We start from the raw sequence: 18,227 nt of genomic DNA, 5'->3' as shown, positions 1-18,227 counted from the left end.
TTGAATATCTAAAAAGGTGAATATGAGGAAGAATTTCATATACATTTGTAATAGAATCAGATAATATCGATATGCACTGCTAGCTGCAACAAAGTTATATCTTGTTATGAACAATTAGTTGATTTACAGCCTCTTCCACTATATACATAACATCTCAAAACTTGTTGAAGAATATTTTACAAGCAAAAATAAAAAGCATTTATTTTACACATCGAAGGTCTAAAGACAACTGGGCAACTGATAGACTTCTTTTCTGAGGAAAACACTTTTACGTAGACTTCAACCTGTCCAACCGATAAGTCCTCTGTAAAGGTTGCAGAAACTCAATTAAGTGTATAGTGTTACAATATTGAAAAGAAACCAAAAAAGAGAAAAAATAAAGAAACAGAAAAGATCCCATACGCACCAGAAGGGTATAAGTTTCATCTAGAAGAGGCTGAAGCATTGTTACCAATTTCATGATATCTTCTTTCAGAGCACCATAGTCTTGCCCTTCGCCCATCAGCAAGCTGATGAAGATTTCTCTCTCTGGAACGAGCTTCAAGGCTACCTGTTCATTTGCAACTTTGGTTAAAGAGATCATCAACAAGAAAATAACTACTGGACACTACATCCTGAAGACCAATTACAGTATCCAATATCTCCTAAATTCAACATTTGATCGTAATCTTTCGTTCATCATACGTTTCCTCAAACAGACCAAGTGTCCATGTTGGACAGTTAAAAAAAAAAACTAATATGCAATTCAAGGGGAAAATAAGACCTTAACTTGTTGTGGCAAGCATAGTATTTTTCAAAGTTCCACATCGGTTGGGACTAAAATAGGGAGAGTCTGATGCTCCTACAAATAGGCCCTTCTGGTTCTTGGTTCTAGGAACCACAACAAGTCAAGCCTTAGGTTAACTAAGAGAGTGTAATCGGGATCTTGGGGAGTTGTGAGGAAGAAAGGGTTTATAATTTTGTCCATTCAAAAATTGTAGCAGTTTTATTTTAGTAGAGATAGAGACATTCCTTTTGGGATCATGGATGTAGGTCTATTTAAGGAACTGAACCACGTAAAAATTTTTGCATTGTTTTTCTCCTTTTTATTCTCTCTATTATTTGTGTGAGTGCTTCCGCTGCTGATCTCAACAAGCCGACCTAAGAGAGGAGAAAGAAAGGAGCAGGAGGTGCCACATCAGCAGTCCAGATGAAAGACCAGTCAGTGCCACGTCAGCGGGTCCTGGTGCCACGTCAGCATTTTTTGTGAAGAGATTGATTCTGACTAATTTCGACATACTAATTCTATTTTTTGAGGTTGGTTTTTTCAAATTTGGCTTATTTTATGATACTTATTGCTGGTTATTTGAGTAAAGGTGTTTCATTGGAGATTTATTAAACACCATGACTACATGAAGAATGAGATTTCAATATTTGATGGAAAGACTGAATTTACTTTGTGGCAATGCATGATTTGAGATTATTTGATACAGTAGGGTCTTGATTCTGTATTGCAGGATGAAAAGCCAAATGAGATAAAAGATTCATATTGAAGTATAATCCAAAAAAAGGCAGTTAGTACGATTTGAACGGCACTGGCCCCACAAATTAAAATCACGGTATTGAAGGAGACATCACCGAAAAAGTTATGGGACATATTGGAGAGCAAGTATGCCTTGAACATGTTAACTAACCTCTTGATGATGAAGATGGATTGGTACTTACCGAAGATGGAGGAAGGAGGTAATATTATTAATCATTCAAATAAATTTAATGAGTTAGTATCTCGTCTATTAAATGTAGGAGAAACGATTAAGAAAGAAGAGCATGCATTGCTCTTATTGACTTCACTACTCAGATCTTACAAACCACTGGTGCAGTCAATGCTAGCAGGAAAAAGCACACTACAGTTAAATAAGGTGATGAAGATTTTGAAAGAGAATAATAGGATGATGGGAGATGAAGATTATCCTAGAGAGAGTCGAGTACTAGCTGCAGAGAGTTCTGAGAGAGGAAGAAAGAAGAGAGGTGACCAACGTGGTGGAAGATCGAGATCTCGACTGAAAGACTTTAGCACTGTTGAGTGTCATTACTGTAGAGAGTTTGGTCACATCCAGATTCGCTGCCCAAAGTTCAGAGAGGATTTAAAAAACCTGAAAGAGTTGATGGATAAGTCAAAAGGTGATTCTTCCGTAAATATGGTCAATACTGATGAGGAACTTTATCTCTCAAACATGGCTGCTATTGAGAGTAATTCTAGCTGGATGATGGATTCTGCTGCTGATATCTATGTATATACTAATTGAGATCTGTTTGACACTTTGGACAGTGAGGGAGATTTTGACTATTGTGGAAAACAATCTGAAGCAAAAGATTAAATGCATTTGAAGAGTTCGCCTGAAGCTCTACAATGATAAAGTCAAAGTAATTCCTGATGTAAGGTATATTCCTACTGATGAAGCTAATATTATTTCATTGGGTAAGTTTGCTTCACATGGGTACAAGTATGTTGGCATTGGAAATTCGTGGAGTATACAATGGTGGAAACTTAGTTATGCAAAGAAGGAAGAAAGTGAAGAACATCTACTACTTAGATGGACATGCCTTGTCAGCGGATATGGAAAGCAGTAGAAGAATAAAAACTCTGAAGATTGAGAAGAGAGTTTGGTTCTCCAACAAATTAGAGATATGTGGGACTTTTGAAAAAGGGAAGAGTTATTGTAGCAAGCATAGTATTTTTCAAAGTCCCACATCGGTTGGGACTAAAACAGGGAGAGCCTGGTGCTTCTATAAATAGGCCCTCCTGGTTCTTATTTATAAGAATCACAACAAACCAAGTCTTAGGTTAATTAAGAGGATGTAATCGAAGTCATGGGGAGTTGTGAGGAAGAGAGGGTTTACAATTTTGTCCGTTCAAAAATTGTAGCAGTTTTATTTTAGTGGAGACATTCTTTTCAGGATTGTAGATGTAGGTCTATTTGAGGGACCGAATCATGTATAAATTTTTATGTTATTTTTTTTCTTTTTATTCTCTCTATTATTTGTGTGAGTGTTTCCACTGCCGGTCTCAACAAAACCTTAGTCACATGAAGTTCGAGTCAATGAAAGAGTGATTTTGGATGAATAGAACTTAGGAAGCAAGCATGCTAGCAAGTTTCCTTAGAGATTTTGAAGTCAGGTGCAGCATCTCTGAGACAAGTTTTCTGCTACAAAGCTTTGAAATCAAATTAGCTAGGCCATTCTTCTTTTTGAGTGATATCAATTGACTGATCAAATAGCCAAACCATTTCCATGACTGAGCTACTTCCAATTTCAATCTAAACCATAGTTTCTTGTTGTTCGGCATAGATAATGAACAGTTTTCTTTTGTCTCGTTGATGTTGCAACTAATGACATTGAACAAAGAGAGGTTGGGCTGTTAGGAGCAAGAAAATAACTTGTCAAAATATGTCAAATTCTAAGAGCTGCTGGAAACAGTTAAGCAGAAAACAATCTCAAACATAAATTTCAAGTTCTTAAACTAACTAGAATTGTCAAATTAAGAATTTATAAGGTCTTGGATCATAATCATGCAATGCACCAATGACAACTGAAATTTGACATCAGGGCACTGAACAAGTACAAGTGCAAGCTCCATTTGGATTTATGTACATAAAGAGATCCCCGAGGTACCTGGGGCAGATAAGAATTTGATGGTTCTGATGGTTTTGTTATGTTTATAAATATGTAAATCATAAGATTAAAAATATTTTTTGTTAAAATTAAGACAGAATAGGAAACAGTACTCGCAAAAAAAATGAAGACAATGAAATAGTGGACATAGTTGGATGAAGCACCACCAGATTAGGCAAGAAGTCTCTTCATCAAAGTTTGATGACACAATGATGCTGAAGTTTGTTATTTGTTTTTCCTTTATCCCTTGAGTATCCTAGAAATTTAGATGAATATCCATGGACTCAACAAGCGATGTGCAGAAATAATGGCTTGTACAGTGCTGTCCTGTGTGAGAATTTATTGTATAATACTTATTTTTTGCGCTTAACCAACCATTCATATAAGAAAGCAGTAATAATTGAGTGAGATAATACTTTGTAAGCTGCAGATGATATCCAACCATGCCATGGCTTTAGTGTGTTCTTGTATGCTTCTTCTACCGCTTGCTCAAGACTCGAGCTAGGATCCTTCTCCAATTTTCCCAACAAAGTTACTCCAAAATCAATGGACCTGATGCCACCAAGTAGTCTTATAACAAGAACAAGGGAATATAGGAATAAAATCATAATAGCTTGATGGAGCAAGTGTACAAGCTTGTATTTAACTCAATTGAGGCTAGCTTACTGTGAAAACTAAGATGGAATCAGAAATTAATATTTGGAGTGTTTTTTCCTGAATTCAAATGTTTTATGGACCTGGTAAGCCATACGACAGCTTTGGTACAGCTTTCGGTCTTTCTTATGCTCCCTTCGGCCTCCTCCTTCAATATATCTACCAAGCTTGAATAAAGTGTCGGGTCTGATAAATATAGCTCTTCCACTCTCTACAATTAGAGAAAAACTAGTACTTTAGCCTGGTTCAGTCACATACGTAGCAGTAAAGTGACCGTATGAACTACAAGAGCCTAGTTACAATTGTATCAAAAGATACTTGAAGTATGAAAACAATGCATACATGCAGTGAAAATAAAGGAGGATGGAATTATCCAAGATCACACATATCAAGCATGATGGTGCAGTGCAGGATACGAGATCAAGCACATCTGCTGTGTGAAACCATATAATGTTCCAACGTCTAAACCAATAGCACCTTTATAACGGATAACAGAGAAAGGGAAGAAATAAAAATGTGTCTTCTACTTTTACAACGGATAACAGGATATGAGATCAAGCATGATGATGCAGTGCAGGATCATGCTGCTTCCAACTACTTGATCCATAAGAATTTTGTCACAGATCAGATGCATGTTCCATTTCTAGCAGCAGCCAGATTGCAGAGAGATATATCAGCCGATCAAGCATCCAGGCATGTTTGCATACAAATGGCACAAGAGGCAGGTGAAACAGCATGATGCTACCAACCTTGTCTATCTAATAAGCTTTCTATCAAAGAACTCTATACAGGCTCATTCAAAATCTCAAGTTAGATTAAGTTATCAAGGCATGAGCTCATGTCACACCAGCTAACTAGCTATTACTTTTTGTTGTCATTGAAGGCTAATATTGTATCCAGGGAAATTTGGGGTGACACAAATCAGAGAAATTTGGTCAGATATTGTTTATCAAAACTAAAATATTTGTCACAAGTTTCATTCATAATTTCAGGGATCTTACTACAGAAATGGTTGCAACATACTAAATGCGAAACCCACGAGGTTAATCCCAAAAGAAAGAAATTATCATATGGACAGAGAAGACATAAGAAGAATTCAAAAGATTAATCTCTTTAACTATAAAACATATCGATGTGGCGAGGTTTCTTGGAACCAAAGTTTATCTAATAATAAAATAATAATAACGAAGATTACCTCAATATTCCGCTGTATGTCCTGCCTCAAGACCAGCATTGAAGGTCCAATCTTATCTGCACCAACCAACCCCAATAAAATATGAGAAAGAAATAGTTATATGCTGACAGAGCTATGCTTATTTTGCTCGCTTCTGATAATGCCCAAATCCATGCTCATTAACAAGGCAACAAAGCAAGTTGACAGCACTAAAGGAGCAAATAGGTGTACTATTTGCCATTCATGACTATAATCTACTTATACTGGAAAACTGACCCAGATCTTCATGTCCTTTTTCAGACATATGGATAGATATTGATCCAAACTTAGGTCCCGATGGACCAGCTGGAACAATATGCGCAGCTAATACATTTTCCATATTGTTCTGATCTGCCATCTACTTGAGTAAGAGGAAAAATTGATGCAAGACACAAATAAATAAGAATGTTTTGAGTATGATGATTCATTTGGCAGATTTATTACCTGCATCCAGGTCTAAAATTGATATTAAATGTTAACAGATTATCTGAAGGAGTTCTGAAAAGTGATTTTCAAGTCTCATGAAACTAAAATGAGATTTAACTCTCAGGGAAATGGTACAAATATGAAAAGAATCCATCACTAGGCTGTCTTTAGATGCTTCAGAAATGAATATTAAAATGCAAGTAAAGGAGGATAACTTTAATCTAAATATTCCGGTTAGAAATGCTTAGAATTCCATATTTATGGAGTCAGGTTTCTGGAGTTGAGGCTTTTAAAATGAACACAAGATCAGTTAGTCATATTTGGAAGCCCCATTTTATGTAGAAATTCTCATTGTGCTCTATCTTTCTTTGAACTTTGTTAATGTAAACATGCAATAACCCTTTTCCACAAGACCATAACTTCAATTAAACTGTTTAATATCAAAAATTTGTAAATGTTCTGCAAAACTCCAGAGATTCCAAAGACGATAAAATTTCCCAGACCCATTGAATCATCCAAATTATAACCTTCTTTTCTTTCACAAAATAGCAAAACAAGCCCTTGTTGCCAAGTGACCAAGGCACAGTCCTGGCCCCACTATTATAGTTCAAGGTAGTAGTCCATGGTGATCCCCAAGAGTGTTGCTTGTCAGAGACATCGGAGTCTGTTGGGATATACCGACTGACCGACTTCATCCGACCGACCGAGTCCATCCGGCCGACCGACTCCTCCCGACCGACGGCAGACGACACCGACAGCGACCACCGATTGTGCCCCGATCGGAGCAGATCGGCCTAGCGGCCCCACGTCGCCTCCGATCGCCTAAGGGCCGACCCCCCGTCACCGACTTCCCATCGGATAGGACATCGACGACTCACTACCAGTTTGGGTGGCTGACGTCCCACCTCTACAGGCCCTCCTGGACGCCGGATGAGCGGCGTGGGCTGCAGTCCCATCAAGTAAACGCCGTACGAGCGCCAGGGGGCATTACCCTACCAGGAAGCCTGGGGCGCTGTCCTGCTAAGGACGAGAATTAATTCCTAGGACCTGTCAACTTTGTCAATGACATGACAACTTCCGGCGATTTGACAACCCTCCAGTTGTCTACATCACCGACGGCGAGGCCATACCACCTCCCACTATAAATCGGGGAAGGCAACAGTGCTAGGGAGGGGCTCCAGGAAAAACATTCAGGCTCTCCCTCTCCCTCTCCCTCTCCCTCTCTCTCTCTCTCCCCGTAGAGCTCCTTGTCTCCTTTTTACTGTTGCCTAGTCTCCTCTCTGACTTGACCGTCGGAGGGTCCCCGTCGGAGCCGCCTCCGGTCAGCGTGGACTTTTTTTTGCAGGCGCTCATTCCCGACGACCAGACGACGAGGGGATTGGCCGCAACAGATTGGCGCGCCAGGTAGGGGGAGTGTATAGACACGTACAGGACGCTCCGGGTTCTCGTAACGGTACACTATCCCCACGAAATTCGAGATGCCAAAGACAAGAGCTCAGCGGTCGAGGGTCACTGGATCGGCGAAGCTTTCTTTCCACCGGTAAGAGGCCTCCCCTCCACCCTCCATGGCGGAGCCCAGCTCTCCGCGTCCCGCAGTGACCGCGGAGGCACAGATCGTGGCAATAGTTCGGTAGATGACCGTACTAACGGACGCGGTCAAAAGCCTTCAGCAACAACCGATCCGACTGCCGCCTTCACCGGGCAAGCAACCGATGGCCCGTCCGATACCCTCCAGGAGCAGCCACCGACGCCCGCACCGATCGCCGTCGCCTTCTCCGGAGCCCCTGTCATGCCGCTCCCACCGGAAGGAGGAGGAGCGCCCACGGCGTGATGCCCGTCGGTCTCGACGGTCCTCCCCTTCCCAGCTGGAACGAGCAAGGAAGGAGAAGCGACCGCGAACGCCGTCCGCCTCTCTCTCGGACTCCTCTGGAGACTCCACTCCTAAGGTCTTCCAACACCGACGGATCGACGACTACGAACGCAGGTTCGACGAGATCGACCGTCGGCTTGCCCAGTTGCAGGTGGACGGGCAGAAGTCCTCGAATGACGTTGACTTTCAGACCGTCCAACCTCTCTCCCGACTCATCCTCGATGAGCCGATCCCCAGTCGGTTCAAAATGCCACACGTGGAGCCTTACAACGGCTCCACCGACCCGATCGACCACCTGGAGAGCTACAGAGCTCTCATGACGATCCAGGGGGCAACCGACGCTCTCCTTTGCATTGGCTTCCCTGCCACGCAACACAAAGCTGCCAGGGCCTGGTACTCCGATCTTCGATCGGAAAGTATCCACTCCTTCGGACAGTTTGAGCACTCCTTCGTGGCCCACTTCAGCACCAGCCGAAAGCCGCCCCGAACATCAGACAGCCTTTTCTCCCTTAAACAAGGAGAAAGTGAGACGCTCCGACACTTCGTGGCACGATTCAACGCGGCCACGCTCGAGGTTCGGGACCTCAATGAGGACATGGCCGTCTCGGCCATGAAGTGCGGGCTGAGGGTATCCCGGTTCACCTACTCCCTAGACAAAACCCTCCTCCGAACGTACGCTGAGCTGCTGGAGCGCGCATACAAGTATATGCGTGCGGACGAGGGAGCTTCCGACCGGCGTATGGCCGAGCCCAAAGGCCCGAAGGAGAAGCGGAGGAAGGGTCGGGACCCTGCCGTGCCCAGCAGGCCCCCAACCGACCGTCGGGTCTCACCCCCACGACGGGACCAGAGGTCGCCCCGACGGCGGAGCCCGAGGCTGACACGCCCCAGGTACGATTCCTACACTCCCCTCTCCGCTCCTTGTGCGCAGATTTTGATGGAGATCGAAGGGGAAGAGTACCTGCGACGGCCTCCGCCTTTGAAGGCAAAGGGCCTCGACCGGCAAAAATACTGCCGATTCCACTAGGGCCACGGCCACAATACCGAACAATGCATCCAACTTAAGGATGAGATCGAAGCTCTCATCCGTCGGGGATATCTCGATAAATTTCAGAGGAACCCGCCGATCCAACCTATTGCCGACCGACGACCCCAGCCGACCGAAGAAGTGACTGATAATCGACCTACGACCGGGGTCATTAATATGATTTCCAAACGAATGGGCCCAGGACGTCTGCTGGAGGGGAGCCGGCGAAGAAGCCACGCCCGGACGATGTAATCACTTTTACAGAAGAAGATGTTCGGGGTGTCCAAACCCCCCATGATGACGCTGTTGTTGTCTCGGCAACAATAGCGAATTACGATGTAAAAAGAATCTTTGTAGATAATGAAAGTTCAACGAACATTTTATTTTACTCAACCTTCTCCCGGATGCAACTATCGACCGACCGGCTCAAGAGAGTCTCTACGCCCCTCATAGGCTTTGCTGGAGACGCTGTCACGGTGGAAGGAGAGGTCACCCTGCCCGTGACGGTCGGAGCCGAACCACGATAAAGCACAGTCCACCTGACTTTTGCGGTCGTCCAAGTGCTCTCGGCCTACAACGCCACACTTGGAAGACCCGGACTAAACGCCCTCAAAGCGATAGTTTCCACGTATCATCTCCTGGTTCGGTTTCCGACCAAAAATGGCATCGGGTAGATGCGCGAAGATCAAAGCCTCGCCCGACGATGCTTTCAGATCTCTGCTCGAAGCGACGGATCAATGGGTCCCCTAACGGTCGACAAGCTGGACCCAAGGAAAGAAGAAGAGCGGAGCGAGCCGGCCGAACAGCTCGTTCCCATCGTAATAGCGAAAAATTCTGACAGAAAAGTGTGGGTCGGGTCTCAATTACCCGACCCCGAGCGACGACGTTTGGCTGAGCTGCTGAAGGCAAATACCGACGTATTCACCTGGTCGGCGGCGGATATGCCGGGAATTTCATCGGAAATGATGACGCACCGACTCAACATCGACCCAGCAGTGAGGCCGGTAAGGCAGAAGAAAAGGTCTTTTGCTCCAGAAAGACAGAACGCCATCGACGAGAAGGTGGACAAGCTGCTCGATGCAGGCTTCATCAGAGAGGCCACCTACCCCGATTGGCTCGCCAATGTTGTCATGGTGAAAAAAGCCAACGGGAAGTGGAGGATTTGCATCGACTATACCGACTTGAATCGGGCCTGTCCAAAGGACAGCTTTCCACTTTCGAAGATCGACCAGCTGGTGGATGTGACATCCGATTATCGACTGCTCAGCTTCATGGACGCCTTCATAGGGTACAATCAGATCCGGATGGTGCCCGAAGATGAGGAACACACCGCCTTCGTGACCGCCAAAGGCCTCTACTGCTACGGAGTAATGCCGTTCGGACTGAAGAACGCTGGCGCCACCTACCAACGACTGATCAACAAGGTCTTTAAAGATCAGATCAGGCGCAACATGGAAGTGTATGTCGACGACATGCTGGTAAAGAGTGTGCGAATTCCGGATCATGTCCGGGATCTCGAAGAAACCTTCCGCACTCTGCGACGACACCGGATGAAGCTGAACCCGACCAAGTGCGCCTTCGGAGTGACCTCAGGGAAGTTTCTAGGATTCCTCATCTCGCAACGGGGAATCGAGGCTAACCTCGAGAAGATCAGGGCCATCGTCGACATGCGACATCCGGACACCAAGAAGGAGGTGCAGCAACTCAATGGAAGGATCATCACGCTCAGTCGATTTATTTCTCGATCGGCTGAGAGATGCCTCCCGTTCTTCAAAACCTTGCGACAAGCCAAGCAGTTCTCTTGGCCGGACGAGTGCCGGCAAGCCTTCGAGGAACTAAAGAAGTACCTGGCCTCTCCGCCACTCCTCGTAAGATCGGAGGTCGGGGAGGTCCTGTACCTTTACCTGGCTACTTCTCTGGAGGCGGTTAGTTCAGTGCTCGTCCGAGAGAACGAGAACCGGGTTCACCAACAGATATATTATGTCAACAAGGTGCTCCACGAAGCTGAGACTCGATACTCGAAAGCAGAGAAAATGATTTTCGCTCTAGTCATTTCAGCACAGCGACTTCATCCGTATTTCCAGGCACACGCTATCGTGGTCCTCACCGACCAGCTCCTGAGAGCCATCTTGCACCGCCCTGACACATCAGGACGGCTGGCGAAATGGGCTGTGAGACTGAGCGAATTCGACATTCAATACCAGCCACGACCTGCCCTCAAAGCTCAAGTTCTGGCCGACTTCATCATCGAATGCCCGACGACCGACCTACCGTCGGGGGAGGAGAGCCCCGTGGAGGTCGGGACCTCCGATCGTGACCCCGATTCGGCTTGGGTGTTGCACATCGACGGAGCTTCCAACGCTCAAGGAAGCGGGGTCGGTTTCCTGCTCACCAACTCGGAGGGGGTGGTTACTGAGCACGCCCTCCGATTCGACTTCAAGGCCTCTAACAATCAGGCCGAATATGAGGCGCTCGTCGCGGGTTTGAAATTAGCACTGGAGCTCGAGGTTGACCGACTCAAAGTCTTCTCCGACTCTCAACTGATCGTTGGGCAGATCAAAGGCGAGTTCGAAACACGGGATCCGACCATGGCCAAATACCACCAAAAAGTGAAAGATCTCATGGCGTCCTTCGAGTACTTTGAGATCTCCCACATCTCCAGGACGGAAAATGCTCGGGCCGACGCACTCTCCAGGCTCACGACATCCGACTACGGCACCTTGGGTCGGACCTTCGTGGAAAGTCTTGAGCGGCCGAGCATCGACGAGGTCGAGGAAGTACTGTAATTAGCGGCGGGGCCGAGCTGGATGGACCCGATCGCTCAGTACCTGACCAACGGATCTACCCCCGAAGACCCTGCGGAGGCCAAACGACTCCGGTGGGTGGCTTCCCAGTACGTAATGATCGACGGCCGACTGTATAAAAGGTCATTCTCCTTTCCCTTGCTGAAGTGCCTAGGGCCGACCGACGCGGACTATGCCCTCAGAGAAGTACATGAAGGAATCTGTGGCGATCACTTAGGGGGCAAGTCCTTGGCTTACAAAGTCCTACGACAGGGCTACTACTGGCCCACTATGAAGAAGGACGCTACTGAATTGGTTCGGAGGTGCGAACCATGCCAGAAGTATGCCAACATACAACACCGACCCGCCAGCCAGTTTGCTCCGGTCATTGCCCCGTGGCCCTTTGCCCAGTGGAGAATCGACATACTCGGACCTTTTCCTCCGGCATCCAGATAACGAAATTCATCGTCGTCGCGATCGACTACTTTACTAAATGGGTGGAAGCCAAACCCTTAGCACAAATCACTGAGCGGAAGATGGAAGACTTCGTACAGAAGTCCATCATTTTTCGGTTCGGACTGCCAAACACCATCATTACCGACAATGGGCGACAGTTCGACAACCAGGACTTCAGAGACTTCTGCGCAAGATTTCAGATCACACACCGATTAACCTCGGTCGGGCATCCACAGTCTAACGGCGAGGTCGAGGTGACCAACCGGACCATATTGCATGGGCTCAAAACCCGGCTAAATGAAGCCAAGGGCTTCTGGGTCGAAGAGTTGAACTCCGTCCTATGGGCGTACCGGACGACACCTCGTGTCCCGACCGGAGAATCACCTTTCAGCTTGGCCTATGGAACGAAGCCATGATCCCGCTAGAGATCGGGTTGCCGTCAACCAGGGTCGAGCAGTATCGTGAGCCGGACAACTCCAAGTGTCGGAGAGCCGACTTGGACCTCTTACCCGAGCTCCGATGCGAGGCACAACTTCATATGGCTTCTTACCGACAAAAGGTGGCCCGATATTACAACGCCAGGGTGAAGCCGAAGCTCTTTCGGCCTGGAGATCTGGTTTTGAGAAAGGCGGAGGTCTCAAAACCCTTGGACCAGAAAAAATTATCCCTGAACTGGAAAGGACCCTACAAGGTGGCTGACACCTACGGACCAAGAGCTTATCGGCTAGAAACCCTGGAAGGGAGACCCATTCCCCAGACCTGAAACGCCGACAATCTGAGGTTGTACTATCAGTGAACTCTGTATCTCCCCCATTCGGAACATGAACTCAGTTTAAACTTTGGAGTCTAGAATTTCAACTCTTCGACTGTTGTTCGGTGCTCACCAAGGGATGCGAGCCTCCGACGTCCCAACCCGAACTTAACGTTCTACTGCGGGCCATCGGACCGACCGCCAACGATGCATCGGACGCTTAAAGGACCGACGCACCTGCGAAAATGGGAGTTACACTCCTACATCTAAAACTTTCGGCTAGAACGATCGGCCGACTCGCCGACCCCGCTCCGGTCGGGAAAGGCAAAAGCGCCAACGCAACCGATGCCGCGTTCACGACTTACCGACCGGGTTGAGGCCGGTCGAAGGGTATTCGGCTTACCACCATTTATCACACGGTGCTACACAAGTGCCCGACCTAAGTCTGGGTAAGGAAAACTCGACTTGCCATCGCTTTCCCGACCAGACATGTCAACTGCGTGCGATGATGTACCAGACACAGTCTGACTGATCGCATCGGATGACATTCGGGTCATCGGGGTGCCTCCGAAAGTCGGTCGACTTTCGTCCCCCACGAACGACCTTCGACTCTGCCGACACGACCGACTCAATGGACTCGTGCCTGGAAGTTGGTCGACCCCCGACTCATGCCAGGACGACGTACGTTCGACCCTAGCATTCGATTTTCGACCTAACGGTGGATGTTCGGTCCAGGTCTTAAGACGGGCGATCAGTGGTCGGGGTTCGTCTTGCTTACCCTATACCGCACCACCGACTATCTCGACTAACGACTCGGGATGTCGTTGGGTGTCCTAATGCGGCACGTCAAGACCGCGGCCCTCCGACCTTATGACCCCACGACTACAAGTACATCCCGACAGGCAAGAAAAGGAAGTCGAAAAGGAAATCAGAAATTTCTTAAGTTCATTTGACTACAAAATTGGGCCAAAGCCCGGTTACAAGTGCGCAAAGAAAAACAAAAACAACAAAGGAAGATAAGGCCGCGATCATCCTTCGGAGTCAATCTCTTCGACTAATGGAAGCTCGGGGATGACCGGTGTATCCACCATGATCGGCACTGGGTCGACGGCCGTAGCAGGATCGTCGGTCGGTGCTGGACCAACGGTCGGCGCTGGATCATGGGTCGGAGCCTGGTCAGGAGTCAGGACCGTCCCTCCTTCGGCAATCTGTTCCGGGACGGCCTCTCCCGCCGCAGCGACGTCCCCCGACGACAGGTCGGCCATCTCTTCCGTGGCTTGGTCCTCGGCCCCCGGTGGAATGATACCGCTGAGGTCCAACTCCGGGTACAGAGCTTGGACTGCATCCCGACCGTCCTTGTACCCCACCCGGTACGACGCAAAGCCGGACTCCAGCAGCTCCTCTCGATACCTGTCGGAGCCACGGAAGTCATCCACCGCCCGACTCACTGACTCCTTCGCCGACCTCGCCTCCGCTTCCACCCGATCGAGAGAGTCCTTCGCCAACTCCGTCTCTGCCTTCGCTATGTCGGCATCAGCCTGGGCAATCGACAAGTCCTCCTCAGTCTTGGCGAGATTCTCCAGGCTGACCTAGAGCTGCTCGCATTCGGCCTTGAGCTCGACGGCGACGCCGTCCCGTTCGCACCGCAGACGATGTGCAGTCCGACCCTTGCGCTTGGCTTCCTTTCGGGCCGACTTGAGTTCGGACCCGAGACGAGAGACCTCGTCCACCAGCCTCACCTCCCGATCGGTCGACTGCTTCAGGTGTTCGACCAGCACCGCCTTGTCGGTCTCGACGGCCGTCGCCCTGTCCTTCCAGGCCGCCCGAACGTTCCCGAACCTCCGGTACCCGACCTCAAGTTCAGATATGGTATAGATTAGCTGCAAACGTGGGCGCTACGTCAGGAAAGCGAAGTAATGAAAACACTAAGAAGGAAGGAGACGAAGTGGAACTTACCCCGACCATGGTCGGGTAGAACGAAGATAGCATCTCGATCACCTGTCGAGACTTCAGCACCTCCACGTCGGCTGGGAGAAGGATCCCCTGGCACAGTCTCCTGGCCAAGTTGTGGTCTGCCAGCGCCGACGCTCCTTCGGGGACCTGGGCGCCAGGTGACGCGGCGATGCTCCCCGACCTTCGATCGTCGGCAGGGGCCATCGGGGCTTTCCCCCTATCGGCCGCCCCGGCCCGTAGATCGGGTAAGGGGGGATGCTCGAGCTTGACGCAGCACCCCCCGTTGCAGCTGCAGACGCCGTCGGATGACGTTCGGGTTCCCGAATGGCATCCGACGCCACTCCCATCGGCGAAGCCGTCGATGTTCCTTCAGCCGCTTCCTCCGTCGGTCGCTCCTCCGGTTGCACCGTTGGAGCCAAGAGTGCAATCACCGGCTCCGACTGATCGATCGCCGACGCTGCGACGGTCGGCGCCGCTATGGAGGGTTTCTTCGACGGCCGTGAAGGTCCGGCCCCCGACGCCGGCCTCTTCCTCACCGCATATTGTCTGATTTCAGCGTCGGTCGGCCTCATCCTCGGTGGTGTCCCTGCGATGCCGACAGAAGGATCAGTATATGCACGAGAACGAATGCCAAATAAAAAGACAACCAATGGATCGGACGATACCTAGGCGGGGGATCAGGCTCAGGCCAGCATCATAGAGGGCTTGTTCAGTAACAAGCTCCCTCTGCTTCGGGACCGACATGTCCTTGAGTCGGTGGAAGTCCTCCCGGTCGTCCGCCTCCACCCGGCTGTTCTCGTTCGCCTCGGTTCGGGGCACGCCCCAATGAGAAGAGAAGCCCCAGGGAGAAGAAGAAGAAACAAAGAAAAACTGGTTCTTCCACCTGTGAATAGACGATGGAAGGCCAGTGATGAAGGAAAGACCCTTCCGGGGGTTGAAGAGCCACCACCCTCGGGCCTTAGGGTGGGGTCGGAGGATAAAAAATGCCCGAAAGAGAGAGATACGAGGGTTGGTCGGCAGAAGCTGACACAACAGGACGAAGCTAATTATTAGCCGAACAGAGTTCGACGCCAGTTGCGCCGGACAAAGTCCGTAATAATCTAGCAGATTTCGGACGAACTCCAGAATCGAAAGCCGAAGACCAGCCCGGAGGTCCTCGACGTACAGTGCCACCTGGCCCGCGGGTGGGTTGTTAACCCGACCGCCGGCCCTGGGGTGGAAAGTTGGAACTGCTCCGGGATATGATACTGATCCCGAAGCCGATCAACATTCGGCCCCGAAAGCGAGGAAACCTCAACTTCCAGAGTCGACCGAAGGTCATCGGTCGGGTTTCCCGACCGAGCCCCCTGAGGTGAGGTTCTGGCCATAACACCAGAACCAAGAAGAAGACAAGACCGAAGGAGAAGGAGAAGGAAGAGAAAGGGTTTTAAGGAGAACTAGAGCAAGATAGAAAGGAGCACAAACCCCGGATGGACCCTTGCGAGAGTGGGGGAGGGGGCAGCTGCCGGCGACGACGGAGGAACTGCTTGGACAGAGTCTCCGCAGCAAAACCGTCAGAAATGGAGCTTCGAGTATAAGTGGCCCCATATATATAGGGTGGTTCGACGGTCGAGATGACACCGCGCCGATCAAGACTTCTCGGATGAGCGACATGAGGCGGCATCCGAGCCCCCCTTTCGATCCGGCAGTTCGGCGCACCCATTCCGGAAGGGCCACGTCGCCTTCATTAAATGTGAAGGATGCCGGCCCAACAACCCCTGACACGCGGCGGAAGGGCCGCGATTCGGAATTAAATTGCCCGCGGCGATTCGCGTCCCCGATGGGATGCCTGACAGCGACCCGCGCTCCCAGAACCGACGTCGGATGGCGGTTTGCATTCCCCAAAAGGCGTCGGACACCCGATCGCCTGACACCGGATCGTCTGACACCCGATCGCCTGACACCGGATCATCCGGCACTCGATCGTCTGACACCCGATCGCCTGACACCGGATCGTCTGACACCCGATCGCCTGACACTGGATTGTTTGACGTCGCATCATCAGACAACGGGACACCTGACATCGACTTGCCCGGACCATCCGTCGGTGAGATCGGCAAACTTGGTCCAGGACGCAGCAAGGAATCCACTCCTTTCGCCCAACGTCCTACCCGCGTGGAGACGCAGGCCAATGCGACATCAGGCTCAGGAGTGGGGGGCAACTGTTGGGATATACTGACCGACCGACTCCATCCGACCGACCGACTCCATCCGATCGACCGACTCCTCCCGACCGACGGCGGACGACACCGACAGCGACCACCGATTGTGCCCCGATCGGAGCGGATCGGCCTAGCGGCCCCACGTCGCCTCCGATCGCCTAAGGGCCGACCCCCCGTCACCGACTTCCCATCGGATGGGACGCTGACGACTCACTACCAGTTTGGGTGGCTGACGTCCCACCTCTACAGGCCCTCCTGGACGCCGGATGAGCGGCGTGGGCTGCAGTCCTATCAAGTAAACGCCGTACGAGCGCCAGGGGGCATTACCCTACCAGGAAGCCTGGGGCGCTGTCTTGCTAAGGACGAGAATTAATTCCTAGGACCTGTCAACTTTGTCAACGACATGACAACTTCCGGCGATTTGACAACCCTCCAGTTATCTACATCACCGACGGCGAGGCCATACCACCTCCCACTATAAATCGGGGAAGGCAACAGTGCTAGGGAGGAGCTCCAGGAAAAACGTTTAGGCTCTCCCTCTCCCTCTCCCTCTCCCTCTCTCTCCCCGTAGAGCTCCTTGTCTCCTTTTTACTGTTACTTAGTCTTCTCTCTGATTTGACCGTCGGAGGGTCTCCGTCGGAGCCGCCTCCGATCAGCGTGGATTTTTTTTTGCAGGCGTTTATTCCCGATGACTAAGCGACGAGGGGATTGGCCGCAACAGAGTCCATGGTCGAAAGATTACATTACAATCTATAAACTAAAACTGTAAAAAATCTCATGCCCACTAGATCTCTCCTGAGTCCTCAGCACATGTATATATGTTTGTCGTCTTTTCATGAATGCTTTTTTTTTTTCATCAATTTGGAGGAGTCTTTTTATGAATGCTTGTGAGAGAGAGAGAGTAGATAAATATCCCTACATCAAAAAAACAAAAGAGAGCAGATAGATATCCACATGTGGGTGTGTATGTATCTCTTGACATAGAGGGATAGATTTCCACATGACATGATCAATAGAACTTGAATTTATCCTTGATAGTTATTAGAATTGAGCAGTTGAGCCTTTACAGGAGTCTAAATGACTACAAAAATGAAGATCCGAGAGAGAGAGAAAGAGAGAGAGAGCAAACCAAGGACTTGAAGTACTAGGTTGGAGACACCTAAGAAGGCCAAGGTGGAGATATTCTTCTCCTCAGGATTCACCAAAGAGAGTTCCTCAGTTGCCAACCTTATGTCCGACCACTTC

At 49.3% G+C, this 18,227-nt stretch overlaps 1 protein-coding gene across 1 annotated transcript in view; it reads right to left on the bottom strand.

Annotated features, from left to right (window-relative positions):
• Nucleotides 1–72: 72 nt before the first annotated feature.
• Nucleotides 73–18,227, bottom strand: part of LOC105037887 (glycolipid transfer protein 3) — an 18,407-nt gene continuing 252 nt past the window's right edge. The window contains exons 1-6 of the mRNA XM_010913503.4: nt 18,112–18,227; nt 5,501–5,556; nt 4,389–4,516; nt 4,068–4,203; nt 407–550; nt 73–304 (exon numbers count right to left, since the gene is read on the bottom strand). The exon at nt 18,112–18,227 is cut by the window's right edge and continues 252 nt beyond it. Of these exons, the coding sequence (XP_010911805.1) occupies nt 269–304; nt 407–550; nt 4,068–4,203; nt 4,389–4,516; nt 5,501–5,556; nt 18,112–18,227 (616 nt within the window). The 3' untranslated portion in view covers nt 73–268. The remainder of the gene's footprint in view (nt 305–406; nt 551–4,067; nt 4,204–4,388; nt 4,517–5,500; nt 5,557–18,111) is intronic.

Source organism: Elaeis guineensis, chromosome 1 (genome assembly GCF_000442705.2).
Source record: "Elaeis guineensis isolate ETL-2024a chromosome 1, EG11, whole genome shotgun sequence".
Lineage (NCBI taxonomy): Eukaryota > Viridiplantae > Streptophyta > Magnoliopsida > Arecales > Arecaceae > Elaeis > Elaeis guineensis.
This window is presented reverse-complemented; position numbering and strand designations above follow the sequence as displayed.